The sequence below is a fragment of the Lepus europaeus genome, chromosome 8 (genome assembly GCF_033115175.1).
Source record: "Lepus europaeus isolate LE1 chromosome 8, mLepTim1.pri, whole genome shotgun sequence".
Lineage (NCBI taxonomy): Eukaryota > Metazoa > Chordata > Mammalia > Lagomorpha > Leporidae > Lepus > Lepus europaeus.
In genome coordinates, this window is record NC_084834.1 from 17,959,243 (window position 1) to 17,977,710 (window position 18,468).

Here is an 18,468-nt window from a genome sequence, read left to right on the forward strand (position 1 = left end):
CAATGCCTGGGGGATAAATGCTATAGATAATGATGACCAACAAGATTCTCTTTCCTTTCTTGGAAGCAGTTTATGCTTCAAGATTTCAGGTGTATCTTGCTATAGTGCACTTAGAACTCCTCTTGACCGACTGCCCTCCCAGCCGGGAAAGCTGTGTGTTTCATCCTCCTTCTGGCCTGTGGCTTGCAGGCCTCTGTGTCTGTATCTGTGGCCCGATGGCAAGGGGGTCATCGTGGTCCCTCTGGTCCTTTTGTAACTGAACTCATTCTTCCCATCATGTGGGATCCTTCTCACCTGTCTTTTCGTAGCTGATGAACTGAGTTGAACTAGATGACTTATTTCCTATGCACAGCTCTCGGGGCATACCTTATAAATGCAGGGTTGCACAGAGCCTTGACACCTTAGCTTATTTCTTTCTTTCTTTTTTTTTTGGTTCTAGTTTTATTACCAACATTAAATTAAAATTTGAATTCAAATACGAGGACAGGCATTTAGCTTAATGGTTAACACACAGATTAAGACACCCAGTCCCACATTGGACTGCCTGAGTTTGATACCTAGTTCCTGATCCTGACTCCAGCTTCCTGCTGAAGCAGAGTTTGGGAAGTATCAGTGATGCCTCAAGTAATTGAGTTCCTGCTACCCACATGCGAGACTTACAATGAGTTCTTGGCTTTTGGCTCCTGGCTTGTCCTAGCCTAGCCCATCCCAGCCCCTGCTGTTTCAAGCAATTAGGGAGAAAAACCAGAATGTGGGGCATATCTTCTTTCTCTCCTCTCCCCTCAATAAATAAATAAACATTTTATAAAAATTATAGTGTAAAATAAGACAACATATCTGCTACTCTGTGCTGATGACAATTTACTCTGAACTTTCTAGGATTAGTCATAATGAATTTGAAGGTTAGTACCATGTATTGTTGATAGCAGAGCACAGAACATGACGAGGATGTGGTCACCATAGACTGCTCTGTGCTTGTATTCTCCTACCAGAGGGCTGCGGAGTGACTCCAGTCTGCTCTTGTGATGTGGATTCAAAGTGGAATTTAGCACCGTGGCAGGTAAAAGGCCGTGCTGTAGTAGAGGCATTTTCCAAGTGCTCTGAGAAAGCAGCAGAGGGAAGTTGGAGGCTGGTTCTTAGAAAAGCTTGGGCTCTGTGGAGTGCGGCAGAGTTTTAGAACTGCACTCGTGGGTGAAGGGGTGAAGAGAGTGGCAAGGGAACAGCCTGTGTGAGAGGTTGAGGAAACACACTTGGGTTTCTGTGTGGCCCAAGCACGAGAGGAGTGGTTGGAGAGAAGACTGACTAAAGGGGACATGGCAGTCTGCTTGTGAAGGCCCCTATAGCTCATGCTGCAGCATGTGGAGTTTTATTTCTGTAGGCCTTTTGGTGAGGTGGTCATACTATCGCATTTGTGGTGCCAGTGTGCAGGTTGGGAAAGAAAGCTGGAAATACAGAAGAGGGTTTTCTTCTGATTCTTGAGGATATTAGAGAACTATCAGGAGATCATAGGCAACTGAACTCTTGATAAAACCGTAGCAAAATAATAGGAATACAAAATGAATCACAAAAGCAGGTCAACACACATCCAGAATGGATTTAATAAGCTTCCAATCGACAGGGAAAATCATTATTGGAATGTTTTATAGTGTTTAGAAATGACATCTTAGGAGCTAAAGGCCATATAAAACATAGGATACCCAACTAAACTTGCATTTCAGGCAAACAATGAATAAGTTTTTGGTATAAGCACATCCTGTATAATACTTGAGATGTGTGAGGATGCTTTAGAACTTTTGTGGAAAATGGAATTAAAATATGTCTATTTTAGTGCAGAAAAAAACTGAAATCTCTGCATAGTTTTTTCAAAATATGTATCCTTAATGAACTTTTTGAAGAATCCTTGTGTGCTGGATTTCAAAATTTTTTTGCACCAAAGTAAATTTACCTTTGAACTCCATTTTCTATAAACTTTTTGAAGTACCCTCATACTTAAATACTAGTTTTTGTTCATTTGAAATTTGAATCTAATTAGGTGTCTTATTGGTTTTATTTGGGAAATAGAGCAATCTTAGAATGATGTAAAGGTTATGAGATAAGAGAGGTTGAATAAACCACAGTGCAGCCAGATAGAAGTATTGTGTTCTGGTGTTGTGGAGTAGAGTAGGCTTATATGGAAAGAACAAGACAAGAAAACCTGTTAGACACCAAACACACAAGTTAAGAAAATGGAAAAGCCAATTACCTGATTTGATCAGTTCACAAACTTTACACGTGTTAAAATACTGTACTGCACCACATAAAAATATACAGGTATTGCATTTTAATCAGAGGTTTCTTTATGCATTTTTAAAATAAAAACTGGAAATAACTGAGGTGGGGGAAGGTTATGAGAATGCCTGGTGTTCAGAGGGCGTGATCTGCCCTTTTAAAAAGTTGATGAGGTTTTGATGAGTGAGGGTTACGATATTTACTTAGGGGTATGGAAGACAGGCCCTACAGAAACATTTTTTAAAAGGAGTTAGTTATTCATTTGAAGGGCAGAGTTATAGAGACAGAGGGAGAGACAGAGACAGAAATCTTCCATCTACTGGTTCGCTCTCCAAATGGCTGCAAGGGCCAGTACTGGGCCAATGCGAAACCAGTAGTCAGAAACTCCATCAGGGTCTCCCACGTAGGTGGCAGGGGCCCAAACACTTGGGCCATCTTCTGCTGTTTTTTTCAGGCTCATTAGCAGGCGGGGGTGGAGCAGCCAGGACCTGTGCACGTATGGGATGCTGGTGTCTTGGGCTGCAGCTCAACCTACTGTTCCACAGTGCTGGCCACTACAGAAGCATTTTATAGAATCTTTGGGAAGTCTTTTCTACATGTAAGTCACTGGTAGGGGTTTTGCATTATGAGATTGTAAAGTTATTTGATCAAGAAAATCAGGAGAAATAAGGTTGAACTCCAGAAAAGAGGGAAAATCCAAACTCTTGAAACCACTGACCAGATCAGCAGGCCGAGTCCTGTGCATTTCAGGAGACAGAGAGGGCTGCTGCCCTTCTGAGAGGGGTCACCCAGTCCGCCATGTGCGAACACAGCTGGGCTGTATTGTCTTCCATGCCCTTGGTTACACAGTGGCTCTGGTGTTCTGTTTCTACTGGGGCTGTAAAAACATTACAAAAGCCCCAGGCTCCACAGTAATTATTCCGCTGAGAATGTGAGGTCATAGTGATATGACCTCACAGGGAGCCCAGATCCTTGGATGGCTGAGAGATGCGCAGGGGACGCTGGAGTTGTGGGGCGAAGAATCCTTGGAAGGGGCTGACTAGAGGAGGGATGGCCCAGGTGCTCCCCAGGAGGTGTGATGGGTTCTTCTCCGAGCCTGTGTTGTTGCTGGTGAGTTCCCATTGCTGTCTTATTGCTGGGCTTTCTCATTTAAAAGGAGCGGTTTCTGGTCTTGATCTCCTGAGTCCTGAAAAGGGACAGACTGAGCCTTCGAGGAATGGAGGTATTTATCCTCACTTTGTTCCTTTTTTTCTCCTCTTACTTTTACTGGAGGTTTTTAAAAAGAAGACCCAGAGAGGTCTGACCACACAGATTTTAAAAGTGCATAATTCTGGTGGATGTGAAGACCATGAGGTGGAATTGACTGGGCTTGGAAAGATGGTAGAAGGAAGAGGCAAATGTGTGGAATGAGAAGCAAGGAATAAGAATGATTATGAGTGGTGCATTTTTAAGATATGTGCTCGTTAGGATAAGCCTTTAATTGGAAAAGAAGCCAGTCAAGTCTGATGTCTATGTATTGTAATTATGTGGTTTGCACAGTGATTAAATGTATCTTCCCTGAGAATTGAGCAAAAAGTGGCAGTCTAATTGAGAAGAAAGTCCTTTTTTGGCATTTATTTTTACTACATTATAGCTGTTGTATAGAGGAAAAGAGGACATAGAAGCACAACTCCAAGAATTTATCTTTCATAATGTGAGAATTACTTGATTTTAACAGTTCTTGGAGTAAATTTTTCACATTTCCACACAAAAGAGCCCCTGATTTCTTTTAAAAGAAACATCAATGAGTTCACTTTTATAGGTATTCTGTAGATAATTACATATTCAATTTTCTGATAGGATATGTTTCACAAAACTGCTCATGCTAACTCTACAGAAGAAGGTTTGGGATGAAGAATTCACCATAATGAGGCAGTTTGTTTTAGCTGGTGGGTGTTTTCTGCTGGAAATTGTTGCCGATGGTTGTTTGGGAGATTACCATGCATGCTGGTGTGTCTGAATCAGCTCTGGTTCATACTTTGTTGTTCTGGCATTGGCATCCTTATTGACTGTAGTTTAGTATTTGACTCAGCACGAGTGTGGTGTGGACTTGTATTTTGTACTCTCAGCTTCCTTCATGGTCTCTCCTGAGAATGTGTGAGTTGATGTGTGCACTGAGCAGGATTTTCATGTAGCTGGGTCTAAAACACAGTCTTGGGGATAACCTATCTTTCTTTCTCCTACCCTCTTTTTTTCCTGGTTTGATCAAGAGGCAGAGACAGTGCGAGAGCGAGCACACGTTCCCGTTTGCTGGTTCACTTTCCAAATGCCTGTGCTGGCTGGGCTGATCCAAAGCTAGAAGCCAAGAACCCAGTGCCCATCTCCCAAGTGGGTGACAGGGACCCTATTACTTGAACCATCACTGTTTCCCATGGCCTGCACTGGCTGGGAGCTGGAGCTGGGAATCACACACAGGCACTGTGAAGTAGGATGCAGGCATCCTAACCAGCAGCGCATCCTGCAGGTGCACCTCGCCTTGCTCTTTACCCGTAACTCCCTTTCAAGTGCAGCTTGAGGGGTGACTGCTGATAGAAAGGAGTTTCTAGGAATTGTCAGTCCCTTCCAGTGTGGTGATATTGGGAGAGTAGGAACCCTGCAGCCTCTCTGCAGCTGCTGGATGTACTCTGAGTGACAGTGAGGCTGTCGTGTCACCACTGTGCTGGTGGATCAGTGGGAAATGGAACAAGTGTTAAGACAGAGATTAAAAATGTTTTCATTCTTGAGGAGGCATTTGGTGTGCTGCTTAGGCGGAGGTGTGGGATGGCTGCCTCTCATATTAGAGTGCCTGGGCTTGAGTCCAAGCACATGTTCCATTCCAGTTTCCTGTTAGTGAGCACCCTAGGAGACAGCAGGAGAGGGCCCAAATCTTTGGGTCCTTGCCACCCACATGGGAGACCTGGGTTGAGTTCTTTAGCTCCAGGCTTCAGCCTGGACCAGCCCCAGGTGATACAGGCATTTAGGTAGTAAGAAATTAGATGGGGAGATCCATCAGTCTCTGTCTCTCATTTTTTCAAATAAATTGAATAAAAAATAAAAAAGTAATTATTCATTTTTCTACAGTAGTTTCTGTTATTTGTTACTTGGTATAAATTTATAATTTTTCTTCATATCTTTTTTCTTTTTGACAGGCAGAGTTAGAAAGAGAGAGAGAGAAAGGTCTTCCTTTTTCTGTTGGTTACCCCCCAAGTGGCCGCTACAGCTAGCATGTTGCGGCTGGTGCGCTGCGCCGATCCGAAGCCAGGAGCCAGGAGCTTCCTCCTGGTCTCCCATGCGGGTGCAGGGCCCAAGCACTTGGGCCATTCTCCACTGCCTTCCCGGGCCACAGCAGAGAGCTGGACTGGAAGAGGAGCAACCAGGACAGAACCGGCGCCCCAACTGGGACTAGAACCTGGTGTGCCGGTGCCGCAGGTTGAGGATTAGCCTAGTGAGCCACAGTGCCGCCCAGTTTTTCTTCATATCTTAAGAAATGTAACAGTTTTAAGTTATAATTCAGATATCACAATATTTACCTTTTTAAATGCAAATTCAGTGATTTCAGTTTATTCCCAGGATTGTCTGATCATCCTCACTATCCCAACGCTATTTCCAATCTCACAGAAAAGAAACTCTTTACTCCTTAAGAGCACTACTTCCACATGTGTATTTCAAACATTTTTTGCACCAGCATAAACTTATGCTTTAATTCTACTTTCCATGAACTTTTTATCTTTTTATTTTTTTAAAGATTTGTTTATTTGAGAGGCAGAATTACAGACAGAGAAAGGGCGAGAGAAGGAGACAGAGGTCTTCCATCAAGCTGATTCACTCCCCAAATGGCTACAACTAGGCCTATCTGAACAATGCAGCTAGGCCTATCAGAAGCCAGGAGCTTCTTCCTTGTCTCCTACGTGGGTGCAGGGGCCCAAGCACTTAGGCCATCTTCCACTGCTTTCCCAGGCCATCAGTGGGGAGCTGGATCAGAAGAGGAGCAGCTGGGACTTGAATCAGTGCCCATATGAGATGCCACCGCTCCTGGAGGAGGCTTAACCCACTATATGCCACAGCGCTGGCCCCTCCGTGGGCTTTTTAAAGTACCCTTGTATTGCTTTGATAATTTTTTTTTTCACTTTGTGATAGTTACATTTACGTATTTAATGGTTTGATCATCCCTTTTTCCCTCTTCAGAGTTTCTGAGGTTGAGACAAGAAACCATTACCCCCTGATGATGCAGGCCACATTAAAGAACTGTGGGGAGAAGCAAGGGCTTCCAGTGGCCATCCACAGGCAGCGTTCAGTCTAGCCTGCCACCTTTTATGTCTTTAAGGGTTATGACAAAACAGCACTAAAAGCAGCATATGTGACAGGGACCTTATGTGGCCCACAAGCCTAAAATACTTACTGTCTATGCAGTAATTTATCATTTATGGAGTGATTCTTACTGTGCCTGTGTACCTGGGACTGTTAGTCTGTGATGGTCTGTGGAAGGCCATTTAAGCATGCATTTGGTCGTGAACATGTCTTTGTTACCAGGTTAAAAGGATTTGGAAGGGACTGGATCCCCCTTGGCTTCAGTGCTGTGCATGTGTGGAGGTAATACTCTACAGTGGGCCCCAGGCTGTGGTTTGGGACTCCTGTGCAGGACCTCGGAGGTTCCTCACGTGTGGCTTGTGGGCTTGCTCCCTTCAGTAGCTTGCTGAGGTTACATTACCTTGTACTATTAACAACAACTTTGCTTTCCCTTTTCACTATGTTGACAGAGTACAGGCTCAAAGCCATGGTGAGGCCGTAGCAGAAATCAGGACAGTGGCACCAAACTGTTCTAGTTTCTCCTCGTGTTCTTTACTGCCAAGCCCTTGAGTGAAACCACAGCCAGTTTCACCTGAAATGTCTCTGATGAAGCCAGCACAAATGAACTTTTTAGTGTCCTGTGTGATGAAATGGGAAGAAAGTGCTTCTGTTCCTGGTGGTTGTCTCCAGGAGAGCACTCGCTTGTCCTTTGACTTGTGGTGGATTTTACTGGAATGGTGTTTCTTTCTTGAGAGGATGACTCACAAGCTATGGTTATTGGCAGCATTTCTAACACATGAATTAAGGGTGCCTATTATTTTAGTGAACATGTTTAGCTATATTTATAGCTAATGACTATATTTGAGCTTTTGATCAAAAATTTGAATTTGGAAAGTTTGTGTCTGCCACCAAAAGTTTGAGAGCTTTCTAATACTTAGAATTTTCTGAACAGACTGGTCATGATGATGAATGTGATTTTAAAGATGTATGAAATGGGTCAGTCATTATTTTGCAGGTGACCCATACTTGATGTTACTTACAAGACAGATTTTAACTTGAGTATAAAAACTTTATTGACACAAATTTATATTCTACAAGGCAACCAAGTTTTAAGAAACTACTACTTGTCTTATTTTGGTCTTAGTTCAAGAAAGAACATCCACAATTATTCAAAAAGGATACTAAAATGCTCCTCCTTTTTCTAACCAAGTATCTGTTTGAAGCCAGATTTTCTTAATGTATGCCAACCAGAGCAATAAATTGTTAGAGACAGAATATAGAAGTGGCTCTGAGAATCTAGTTGTCTTCCTTAAGCCTGTTCTTAAATTAATAAAAATGAAAATCTCTCACTTGTCTCTGTTTTTGAAGATAGTTATTTTTAACAAAAATATATTTATATTAATATTATGAAATGTATTCTTTTTAAATGAATTAATATTCTAAAATATCCTGTTAAATTACTGATTTGATAAATAATAACAGAAATACTAACCCCTAAAAACAGGATCTTTAGAATTCTTAGTACTTTTAAAACTGTAAAGGTCCTGAGACCAAAAGTTTGGGAACCACTCATCTAAGGCTTAGGCAATCACCTCTGTAAGTTTCTAGTAGTTGAAAATATTCTCATTAATTTTTAAGCATAAAATGATTTCATTTAAAGTAGTTATTTGGATGAATCTGGAAAACATCATACTTGGTGAAATAAGCCAGTCCCAAAGGGACAAATACTATATGTTCTCCCTGTTCTGTGATAATGAATAGAACACCTAAAAGGAACTCTGTAGAAGTGAAATTGACACTTTGAGAGGCAATGACATGAACAGCCCTTGTCTTGACTGTCAAGGAACAGTTTTTTTTTTTTTTTTTTCTTTTCTTTTCTTTTAATGGAGAATGGGACTGGGAATGGGAGAGGGAAGAGGTGGGAGGGCTGGTATTGTGGGACAAATCACTATATTCCTAAAGTTGTACTTATGAAATTTGTACTCATTAAATGAAAGGTTTCTTTGGGGAAAAAATAAAATAGTTATTAAGATAGTTCTCAGTATCATGACAATTTAATCATTATTACCCATTTTGCCATACAAGAGAAATCTGTTCTATTATTTTCCTTGTTTATCAATTCTCATAGCAATCCTGGGGTGAAAACAACATGTCTAGAGGCTCATTCTGAAATGGGGAGCACTGAAATCCTGGAAAAGGAGACCTCAGAAAGTCTCAGCAATGGTACCAGCAGCAACGTGGAAGCAGCCAAAAGGTTGGCCAAACGCCTCTATCAACTGGACAGATTCAAGAGATCGGATGTTGCCAAACACCTCGGCAAGAAGTACGTTCTGACCCAAGTGTGGGGTGTGTGGGTGTGTGTGTGCGCGCGCGTGCTCATGCTTTCATTTCACTAAACAAAGCTATTTGTTTTCTTATAGTAATGAATTTAGCCAGCTCGTTGCTGAAGAATATCTGAAGTTTTTTGATTTTACGGGAATGACGCTGGATCAGTCTCTCAGGTACGAATGACACCACCTCTATTCTTCTTTGCTTCTAAATAATTTATTCTTACAGGAAAAAGTCATGTGCTCAGCTGTAATCTGATTTTGTTTTTTTACTTTGTGAATTTATGTCAGATTGTATTGTAGATGTTATACATAGAGAATAAGAAAAATGTTTGTGAACTCACACACGAAGTACTATTCTGTATCTGTTGGTAAGCCCATATTCATATGGCATGGTAAAGAATGAAGACAAAGCAAGTCTAAAGGAAGAATGGAGTCTGGGAGTTTCTTTTCAACTTAATGACAGTAAGAACTTAGCATTGTGACCATTTTAAGGTACAATTAATTGATATTAAGTGCATTTTATAATGTTCTATGTCCATCACCACCAACCATCTCCATAAGTTAATCTTGTAAAACTGGAAATATTTACCCATTAAACAATAACTCCCCGTTACTTCATCCCTCACTCCTGGCAGCTGTTCTGTACTTCCCATCTCTGTGATTCCAGCTGTTCCAAATGCCTCGCTTAAGTGGAATCATCAGAAGTTGCCTTTTTGTGACTGGCTTCATTCACCCCAAGTCCTCAAGATTCATTCATGTTGTAGCATGTTACAGAACTTCCCCTTTTTAGGGCCAAAAACTACTCTGTTATATAGCTCCGCCACCGTTTTGCTTGTCCATTCAATGGACGCCTGCATCAGTCTCACATTTTCGCTGTTGTACCTAATGCTGCTGTGAATGTGAGTATCCAGATACCTTTGTGGAACCCTGCTTTAAATTCTTTTGAGAAGGGAGTTTGGTTTTTAAATGATCAGTAGAAAAAAGCACCAATATGGGTATTTGTCACAGCAGTTAAGGCACTGCTTGGAATGCACGGATCTCACATCAGAGTTCTTGGGTTCAAGTTCTAGTGTTGTTTTTGATTCTAGCTTTAGGCTAATATACATCCTGGAAGGCAGCAGCTGTTGATGGCTCAAGTAGCTGTGTCCCTGCCACCCACATAGGAGACTTGGATGGAATCCCTGGCTCCTGGCTCCTGGCTCCTGGCTCTGGCTCTGGCTAGGCCCAGTTGCAGCTCTTGTGGCATTCTGGGGAGTAAACCAGCAAATGGGGATCTCTGTCTATCTGTATTTATCTCTTTGCCTTTCAAAGAAAGAAAGTAAAAAAGAAAGAACACAATTCACAAACTATAAAATTATAGACTTTTTTTCCTAAGCATTTTCTTAGAATACTCAAATAACTTTTTAAAATGATAATTTTTTTGGAATTAATTTGGAATGGAATTATAATGAATATCACAAAATAATAGAAAGTATCTGTAAAACTGTTCCAGACAGTGTCCATTTTTGCAGGGAAGGCGTCCAACACATTGATCCTCACTTTCTGTATCATTATACAGAACGTTTCTAAGACCAGCTGAACCCAGTTAGCATTTAGTCTTATAGATTGCTTGTAAAAGGCCGGGGTTTGGAAGAATAACCGTTTAATTTGACAAGTCAGGAGAGCGAGGCCTGGGAGGTGAAGTGTGGATGTCTAGGTGAAGGCGTGCTGTAGTCATTTTTTCTGTGGTGCTTTCTGATGAAAATAGTAAGAGTGCAGGAAAGATCCGTATTTTTGCTTTGTGTTCTGGTGTGATTTATAAAAAAAAAAGTTATGCAAAGTTTGTTCAACATAATTTAGCTTAACAAACTATAAGTGATTAATGAGGAAGAAGGCAAAATTTTCATCGAAATAAGGCTGATTGTATGTTTTCAGTAGTAAGACTTCTTAGAACATTTAAAATGGCCTTTTTTGTTCTCATCACATGTTTTGGAAAATGTAGCTAGCTGCATGGTCAAGTGAGAATCATCTGGATTCATCCATAGTAAACAGTATTCATAATAATTCCATTTATTTGCTGCATAGTTCTGGGCATATTTCCTATTATTCAAAGTACTTTTATTTATAAATTGATTTATTCCATAACTTAACAAATAAAGATTTTATCTCCAAATTTCCTCCTAAAAATTAATATTCAAATATGGTGATAATCATCAAAATAAAATTAGCAGAAATCTGCTATGCATAAAATGATGTAATTATAATTTTAATAATGGATTAATAGAGGGCCCTGCACTGTGGCATAGCGGGTAAAGCAGCCACCTGCAGTGCCGGCATCCCATATGGGCACCTGTTCTTATCCTGGCTGCTGCATTTCCAATCCAGCTCTCTACTATGGCCTGTGCACCCATGTGGGGAGGCCCAGAAGAAGCTCCTGGCTCCTGGCTTCAGATGGGTCCAGCTCCGGCTGTTGCAGCCATTTGGGGAGTGAACCAATGGATGGAAGACCTCTCTCTTTCTCTCTCTCTCTCTCTCTCTCTCTCTCTGCCTCTGCCTCTTTGTAACTTTGCCTTTCAAATAGATAAATGAATAAATAATCTTTAAAAAATAATGGATTAGTAGAGATTATGGTCATCTAACAAATGACAAAGAAATCCTTATATATGTAGAATTTTAAAACAACATAGACTGCTATTATGCATTGAGTTTTATGTATTCTTTGTTGTTTTCCTATCCTACTGGTCTTTAAAATTGGCTTCTTGACACTAAATCATAATGGGGAAATTACCTACCTGCCTAAGGCTTTGTGAGGAATGGGCTACTGTGTTATTGCCCTGTCATCCTTTATAGTGACATTTTATAGAATTCAAATCAATGTGAGTTTATGTTGGGTGACCATCTAGTAAGTGATTGTTTTGGGAAACAACTGATATTTTGCTTTGTACAATTAATCTCTTATGTTTATATAAATTGATGTTACCAAACAGTGATAACATCTTCTAAAATCTCCCTTTTTTCCCCTTAATCTTTTTTAGGTATTTCTTTAAGGCTTTTTCTCTTGTGGGAGAAACTCAAGAACGAGAGAGAGTTTTAGTACACTTCTCCAATAGATATTTTTATTGTAATCCAGACACCATTGCTTCACAAGGTAATCTGATGAAAGTTCTTTTTTTTTTTTTGAACTGTTTATTTCTTATGAAAGTGAAGTTTTATGTGGAATGGAAATTATATAGAAGTGCTAACTAACATTTTGATTGGCTTCCTTTTAGTCCATTTATATACTATTTAATGTCAAATTGAAATCATTGCAATTTTAGTTTTGTGAGCATATTTTCTTCATTGAGTATTTAAAACCATATTTAATGGCAGCATAATATTCTTTATTCTTCTTTTAATTATTTTTATAGTTTTCTAATTCCATAATGTGATAATATCCTTCACTTAAGTTGCTCAGCTTTGTTTAGCCAAATTTTTTTTCAAAAATTTTTTAATAGAAAGCTTTTATTTAATAAATATAAATTTCAAAAGTACAACTTTTGGATTATAGTGGTTCCTCCCCCATACCCGCCCTCCAACCCCCAAACCATCCCACTTCTTACATCTTCTCCCATCCCGTTCTTCATTAAGATTCATTTTTAATTATCTTTATATACAGAAGATCAACTCTAAGTAAAGATTTCAACAGTTTGCACCCACACAGACACATAAATATAAAGTACTGTTTGACAACTGAGCACCAAAGGGGAAACCTGTTAAGTGAAATGGGCACTATAAGAAACAATGACCTGATCAGCTCTTGTCCTGACTCTAGATGTACAATGTAATACTTTATCCTTTTTAGTATTTGTTGTTGTTGTTGTAGTTGTTGTTCTAGTACTAGTGGTTGAACTCTGTAATTAACACACAATTATTCTTAGGTGTTTAAATTTTAACTGAAAAGTGATCCCTGTTAAATTTAAGAGTGGAAAAAGAGAGGGAGGAGATGTACAATTTGGAACATGCTCAATCGGACTTGCCCCAAATGGTGGAGTTAGAAATGTGCCAGGGGATTACAATACAATCCCATCAAGGTGGCATGTACTAGTCCAAGTGATCAATTTCAGTTCACAGTTGATGGCTCTGATAGGTCTAAGAGTCAAAGGGATCACACAAACAAAACAAGTGTCTGCTAATACTAACTGATAGAATCAAAAAGGGAGAGAAGGATCCAACATGGGAAGCGGGATACACAGCAGACTCATAGAATGGCAGATGTCCTAAACAACACTCTGGCCTCAGAATCAGCCCTTAAGGCATTTGGATCTGGCTGAAGAGCCCACGAGAGTATTGTAGGCATGGAAAGCCAAGATACCATGGAAAAGAAAAAAAGAAGACCTAAACGAAAGATCTCTGTGAGTGAATCCCAGTGGAAAGAATGGGGCCATCAAAGAAGGAGGTACCTTTCTCTGAAGGGAAGAGAGAACTTCCACTTTGACTATGACCCTATCGGAATAAGACCAAAGTCAGCAAACTCTAAAGGCTTCCATAGCCCTGACAACTCATGACTAGAGCCTAGGGAGGTTACTGACGCCATGAACAGGAGTGTCAAATTGTTAAGTCAGCAACAGGAGTCACTGTGTACTTACATCCCATGTGGGATCTGTCCTTAATGTGTTGTCTAATGTGCAGTGATGCTATAACTAGTACTGAAACAGTATCTTTACACTTTGTGTTTCTGTGTGGGTACAAACTGATGTGATCTTTACTAACTATATACTGAATCGATCTTCTGTATATAAAGATAATTGGAAATGAAAAAAAAAAACCTGGTGTTTAATTGGAAATGGCATAGAAAATTAATTAATTTTTAAAAAAATATTATGTAGGATCTCTGTGTTTAATGTGCTGTACACTCTTATTTAATGCTATAACTAGTACTCCAACAGTATTTTTTTCATTTTGTGTTGCTATATGGGGGCAAACTATTGAAATCTTTACCTAATATATACTAAACTGATCTTTTGTATATAAAGAGAATTGAAAATGAATCTTGATGTGAATGGAAGGGGAGAGGGAGCGGGAAAGGGGAGGGTTGTGGGTGGGAGGGAAGTTTTGGGAGGGGGAAGCCATTGTAACCCATAAGCTGTACTTTGGAAATTTGTACTCATTAAATAAAAGTTTAATAAATAAATAAAAAAAAAGATTATACATTTAAGCTGAAAAGCAAAAAAAAAAAAAAAAAAAAAGAAGAAGAAGAAGAAGAAGAAGACTAGTTTTACTGTTAATTCTCATTGTACAACACATTATGGACAGAGGTCCTACGTGGGGAGCAAGTGTCCAGTGACTCGTGTTGTTGACTTAAAGCACACTGTGATAAATAAATGCAGATTTTCTCATTTCTTGTTCTTACACCTCTGGTCTGCTCACTTCTTGATGGAAGTGCATGTATGTTTAATTCTATGGTTCGTTTGGAAATGTTTCCACATCTTACTGCTGGAAGTTGTTGTGTATCTCTGTTCTTTTGTTCAGTATTAATTGTAATAATACTGACTACCATTTATGATGTTAATGAACCATGAGTTTATGTTTATTGTACTGTTTTTACAAAGTATTTTAAACTATTGTTGGCCTACTCTATGAAGAGAGGTCTCTTCTCCATTTCAGTTCCTCAATAAAAGCTGAGTTTTCAGAGTATGGAGTCAACCACATTCACTTGTGATTGCAAAATGTTTCATAAACTTACAAATTCTGTAATAAATCGCTGAGGCTAGATGAACGAAACACAGTAATTATCTCTTAGCTTCAGTTTTGCCGATTAACTGGACTCAATATACTTGGTATCGAGTAAGGTAGAACTCCCTTCTATACCTACAGTCTCTTTACTATCTGGTTATTAAGGTCATGTTCTTATATGTAAATTGATGCTTTTTGGACCAATTATTCACTATTTATGTTACTTCAAGCTTTGAGAGTGAAAGAGACAGGAGACTTTTTTTTTTTTTATTCTAGACTTCAAATCTGAGAGCGGGTTGACATTCCCTTGTAAAATAAAGAATAGGCATTTGTGTACTCAGTTGGCTGTTGATAAGGATATTTGAGAGTTGGCTGCTGAGTTTTACAAATGTTTACAGGAATTCATTTTAAGTGTGTGCAGAATTTATGATACAATGGAACTAGACTAAAAGTACTTTTAGGCATTTTGTAGATTATACTTAGACATATTGTTAACAGAAATCACCTCTCATACTAAAAGGCATATTTTTAAATATAGTCTGTCTTTCATTTATGAATTCAGTAATTGGACAGGCCTTTCTGTTGATTTAGCAAACATTAATATGTTTTTTTCTGAATCTGAAATTGCTATTGTCTGTTTCACTTAAATTGAGAATTTGTAGGCAGAGAATAAGGAGAACTCTAAATTTTTTTTGCTTAGAAATGAGAAGCTTAACTTTTCATGCTTTTTATTTCACTTTTTGAGTTAAAAAAGTAGTATTTCCATTTAAGTATGAAATGATCCTCCTGGTTTGGGCAACTTTTTTCCCTGTTTAACTTTTCTATCTTCACAGATTATATCACTGTTTTACTTTGGTCTGATCCATCATGTTGTAAACAAAATCATTCTATTGAAATATTACCCTGTAAAAACTGCAAGAAAGAGAAGAATTATTCCTACCTATATATTTATAGCCAGAGAAATAATTCCCAAGAAGTAAAAAGATCTAATCTTGATTTAATCTTGATTCTTTCTCAATTCTCTTTCCTTCCAGGAAGTAAACAAATTAACATTATTAAATAATTTCTTTTCCTTTTTATATCCTGTTGTAGAAAATTGAGAAACTAGGCCGGCGCCGCGGCTCAATAGGCTAATCCTCCGCCTAGCGGCGCTGGCACACCGGGTTTTAGTCCTGGTCAGGGCACCGGATCCTGTCCCGGTTGCCCCTCTTCCAGGCCAGCTCTCTGCTGTGGCCAGGGAGTGAAGTGGAGGATGGCCCAAGTCCTTGGGCCCTGCACCCCATGGGAGACCAGGATAAGCACCCGGCTCCTGCCATCGGATCAGCGCGGTGCGCCGGCCGCAGCGCGCTACCGCGGCGGGCATTGGAGGGTGAACCAACGGCAAAAGGAAGACCTTTCTATCTGTCTCTCTCTCTCTCACTGTCCACTCTGCCTGTCAAAAATTAAAAAAAAAAAAAAAAAAGAAAAGAAAATTGAGAAACTAAAAAGAAAAAAATAATTATCTCACTACTGAGAAATAACTTCTTTTAATATGGTACATATTCTTCTAGATATATTTGTGTTCAAATGTGTATTTTACATATAAAATTTATGATGAAAAATCTTCCATTTCAACCTATGTATGTGGACATTCCTGATTACTTCAGCCTAACAAAATTGTGTTTTGGAGGGTTTTGAGTTCCCGTCTGCCTTTGTAAACAGTGATTCTCTGGATCTACTTGCATTTTGTTTAGAATCTTAATTGTTCTTAGTGTAAAGCTCTAGGAGTGGATTGGTTATGTCAGAGGTAACCATATCAAGGCTCTACGTGGGATGTCCAGCTGTCTTCCAGAGAAGTCCTAGCAGTTTATCAACAATAGAGTCCACCTTGTACATTGAGGTCCTTTCGATGTTACTCTTATCCATATTTAGAGCTCTCCTTTTCTTCCCTGAAGTAAATAAGATGAACCGTGCATAGCACGGTGTGGTGTTTCCATAAGATATGTTATTTAGTGATGATGTGGGAGAGTCCAGCAGTGGGTAGTGAGTGAAGATTTCTGTCCTTGTCTCCTCCTTCAGATGGAGTCCATTGCCTTACCTGTGCTATGATGCTTCTCAACACGGATCTACATGGCCATGTAAGTGTGGTTTGGTAAAATTGGCATTCAGAAGCCAGAACATCTTGGGAATATCTTTGGTTTTCTGTCCATGAATGTTTATTTTTTGCCTCCCTTTCTCTCATTCTCTGCATGGCTCCCATGGCAACATAAACCTTTGGAAAAAGAAGTAACTTGTTATTTCACATAGTAGAAGGGAATATGTGCAATATTGTCTGGATTGCTGTAGCAGTTATGTGTGTGTGAGCCATATCTTATTTCTCCACTAGATGGCAGACAGAGCTTCTACTTGGTTTTCTGTTATTAAGGGTGATATACAATAATAAAAGGAAAATACGCTTGTAAGATCTGAAAATATCTATTATATTTTCCCTAAATATAGTAGTAAGTCCAAAAATTCAGCCTTTTCTATGCTACTCACTTCAGCTCAATTTTTAGTGGTGAAATAATCAATTTTCCTTCTAATCTTCTGTTTAAAATAGAGGATGAACTGATTAAATTCATAATTATGCATAAACTTCCTCTTTTTTTTTTTTTTGACAGTCAGAGAGAGAGAGAGAGACAGAGAGAAAGATCTTCCTTTTCCATTGGTTCACCCCCCAGATGGCCGCTAAGGCCGGCGTGCTGTGCCGTTCTGAAGCCAGGAACTAGGTGCCTCCTCCTGGTCTCCCATGCAGGTGCAGGGCCCAAGGACTTGGGCCATCCTCCACTGCACTCCCGGGCCACAGCAGAGAGCTGGCCTGAAAGAGGAGCAACCGGGACAGAATCCGGTGCCCCAACTGGGACTAGAACCCCGGGGTGCTGGCGCCGCAGGTAGAAGATTAGCCCAGTGAGCCACTTCCTCTTTTCATATGAGTAGGATTTTAGCATTTACTCAAATTCTTCATACCAGAGAAAATGTGAATGTTTTAAATATTGATCAGTCTATATTTAGGTCAAAAATTATTTCATAGTCCTAAGTCCATTTATTTATCATATCTCGTTGTAATTAAACAGTATATCATCTCTTGATTTGTTATAATTTAATAAAAAATTTATAAATCACATTAACGTAAGTATTAGATATTCTATTCCAAAAGGCCCCATAATTTCCTCACTTGAAATTCCAGTGCTCCCGCTGAAGGAAGGCATAATGGGACTGTGTGGGGCCATTCCTTGCAACTATCAGGGGAGAGGCAGAAAGAGTTCCTTCATTAGCGGTGAAGGAGATGCTGTTAGAATTGTAATGTTAACATCTTCACGTATCTCAAATACTCAACTAGGAATTTCCTTTTGCAATTTGTAAGGGGTGACTTTAGAATAACTTAGAGTGGCTCATAGGGATGCCTGGCATGTGCCCAGAGGTTACAAAGGCTAAGGCTATAGGTATTTTCAGTGAGCATTCTTGGTTAGTAGGGCTGTACAAGGAATACGTCATGTGGACATGAAGGCACTGCAGTTCCCACAGGGTGAGCCTTAAAATGAGTATCAGAATCTCACATTCCTCCAGCTTGGTAAAATAGTTTGTCCTGACATCTGTTTACATATTACCAAACAACTTTTTCCTGCTTTCTTCTTTGCCTATTTTGTGATAAGAGTCACATTCTTGGCTGGCGCCGCGGCTCAGTAGGCTAATCCTCCGCCTTGTGGCGCCGGCACACCGGGTTCTAGTCCCGGTCGGGGCACCGATCCTGTCCCGGCTGCCCCTCTTCCAGGCCAGCTCTCCTCTGTGGCCAGGGAGTGCAGTGGAGAATGGCCCAAGTCCTTGGGCCCTGCACCCCATGGGAGACCAGGATTAG

The 18,468-nt window shown here is 39.8% G+C and overlaps 1 protein-coding gene across 4 annotated transcripts in view; it reads left to right on the top strand.

Annotated features, from left to right (window-relative positions):
• PSD3 (pleckstrin and Sec7 domain containing 3) overlaps positions 1–18,468 on the top strand; it is a 611,013-nt gene that overhangs the window by 293,910 nt on the left and 298,635 nt on the right. For all 4 annotated transcript variants that reach the window (XM_062199432.1, XM_062199434.1, XM_062199435.1 and 1 more), the window contains 4 exons: positions 8,702–8,896; positions 8,994–9,074; positions 11,918–12,030; positions 16,653–16,711. In XM_062199432.1, coding sequence (XP_062055416.1) covers positions 8,702–8,896; positions 8,994–9,074; positions 11,918–12,030; positions 16,653–16,711 — 448 coding nt within the window. The remainder of the gene's footprint in view (positions 1–8,701; positions 8,897–8,993; positions 9,075–11,917; positions 12,031–16,652; positions 16,712–18,468) is intronic.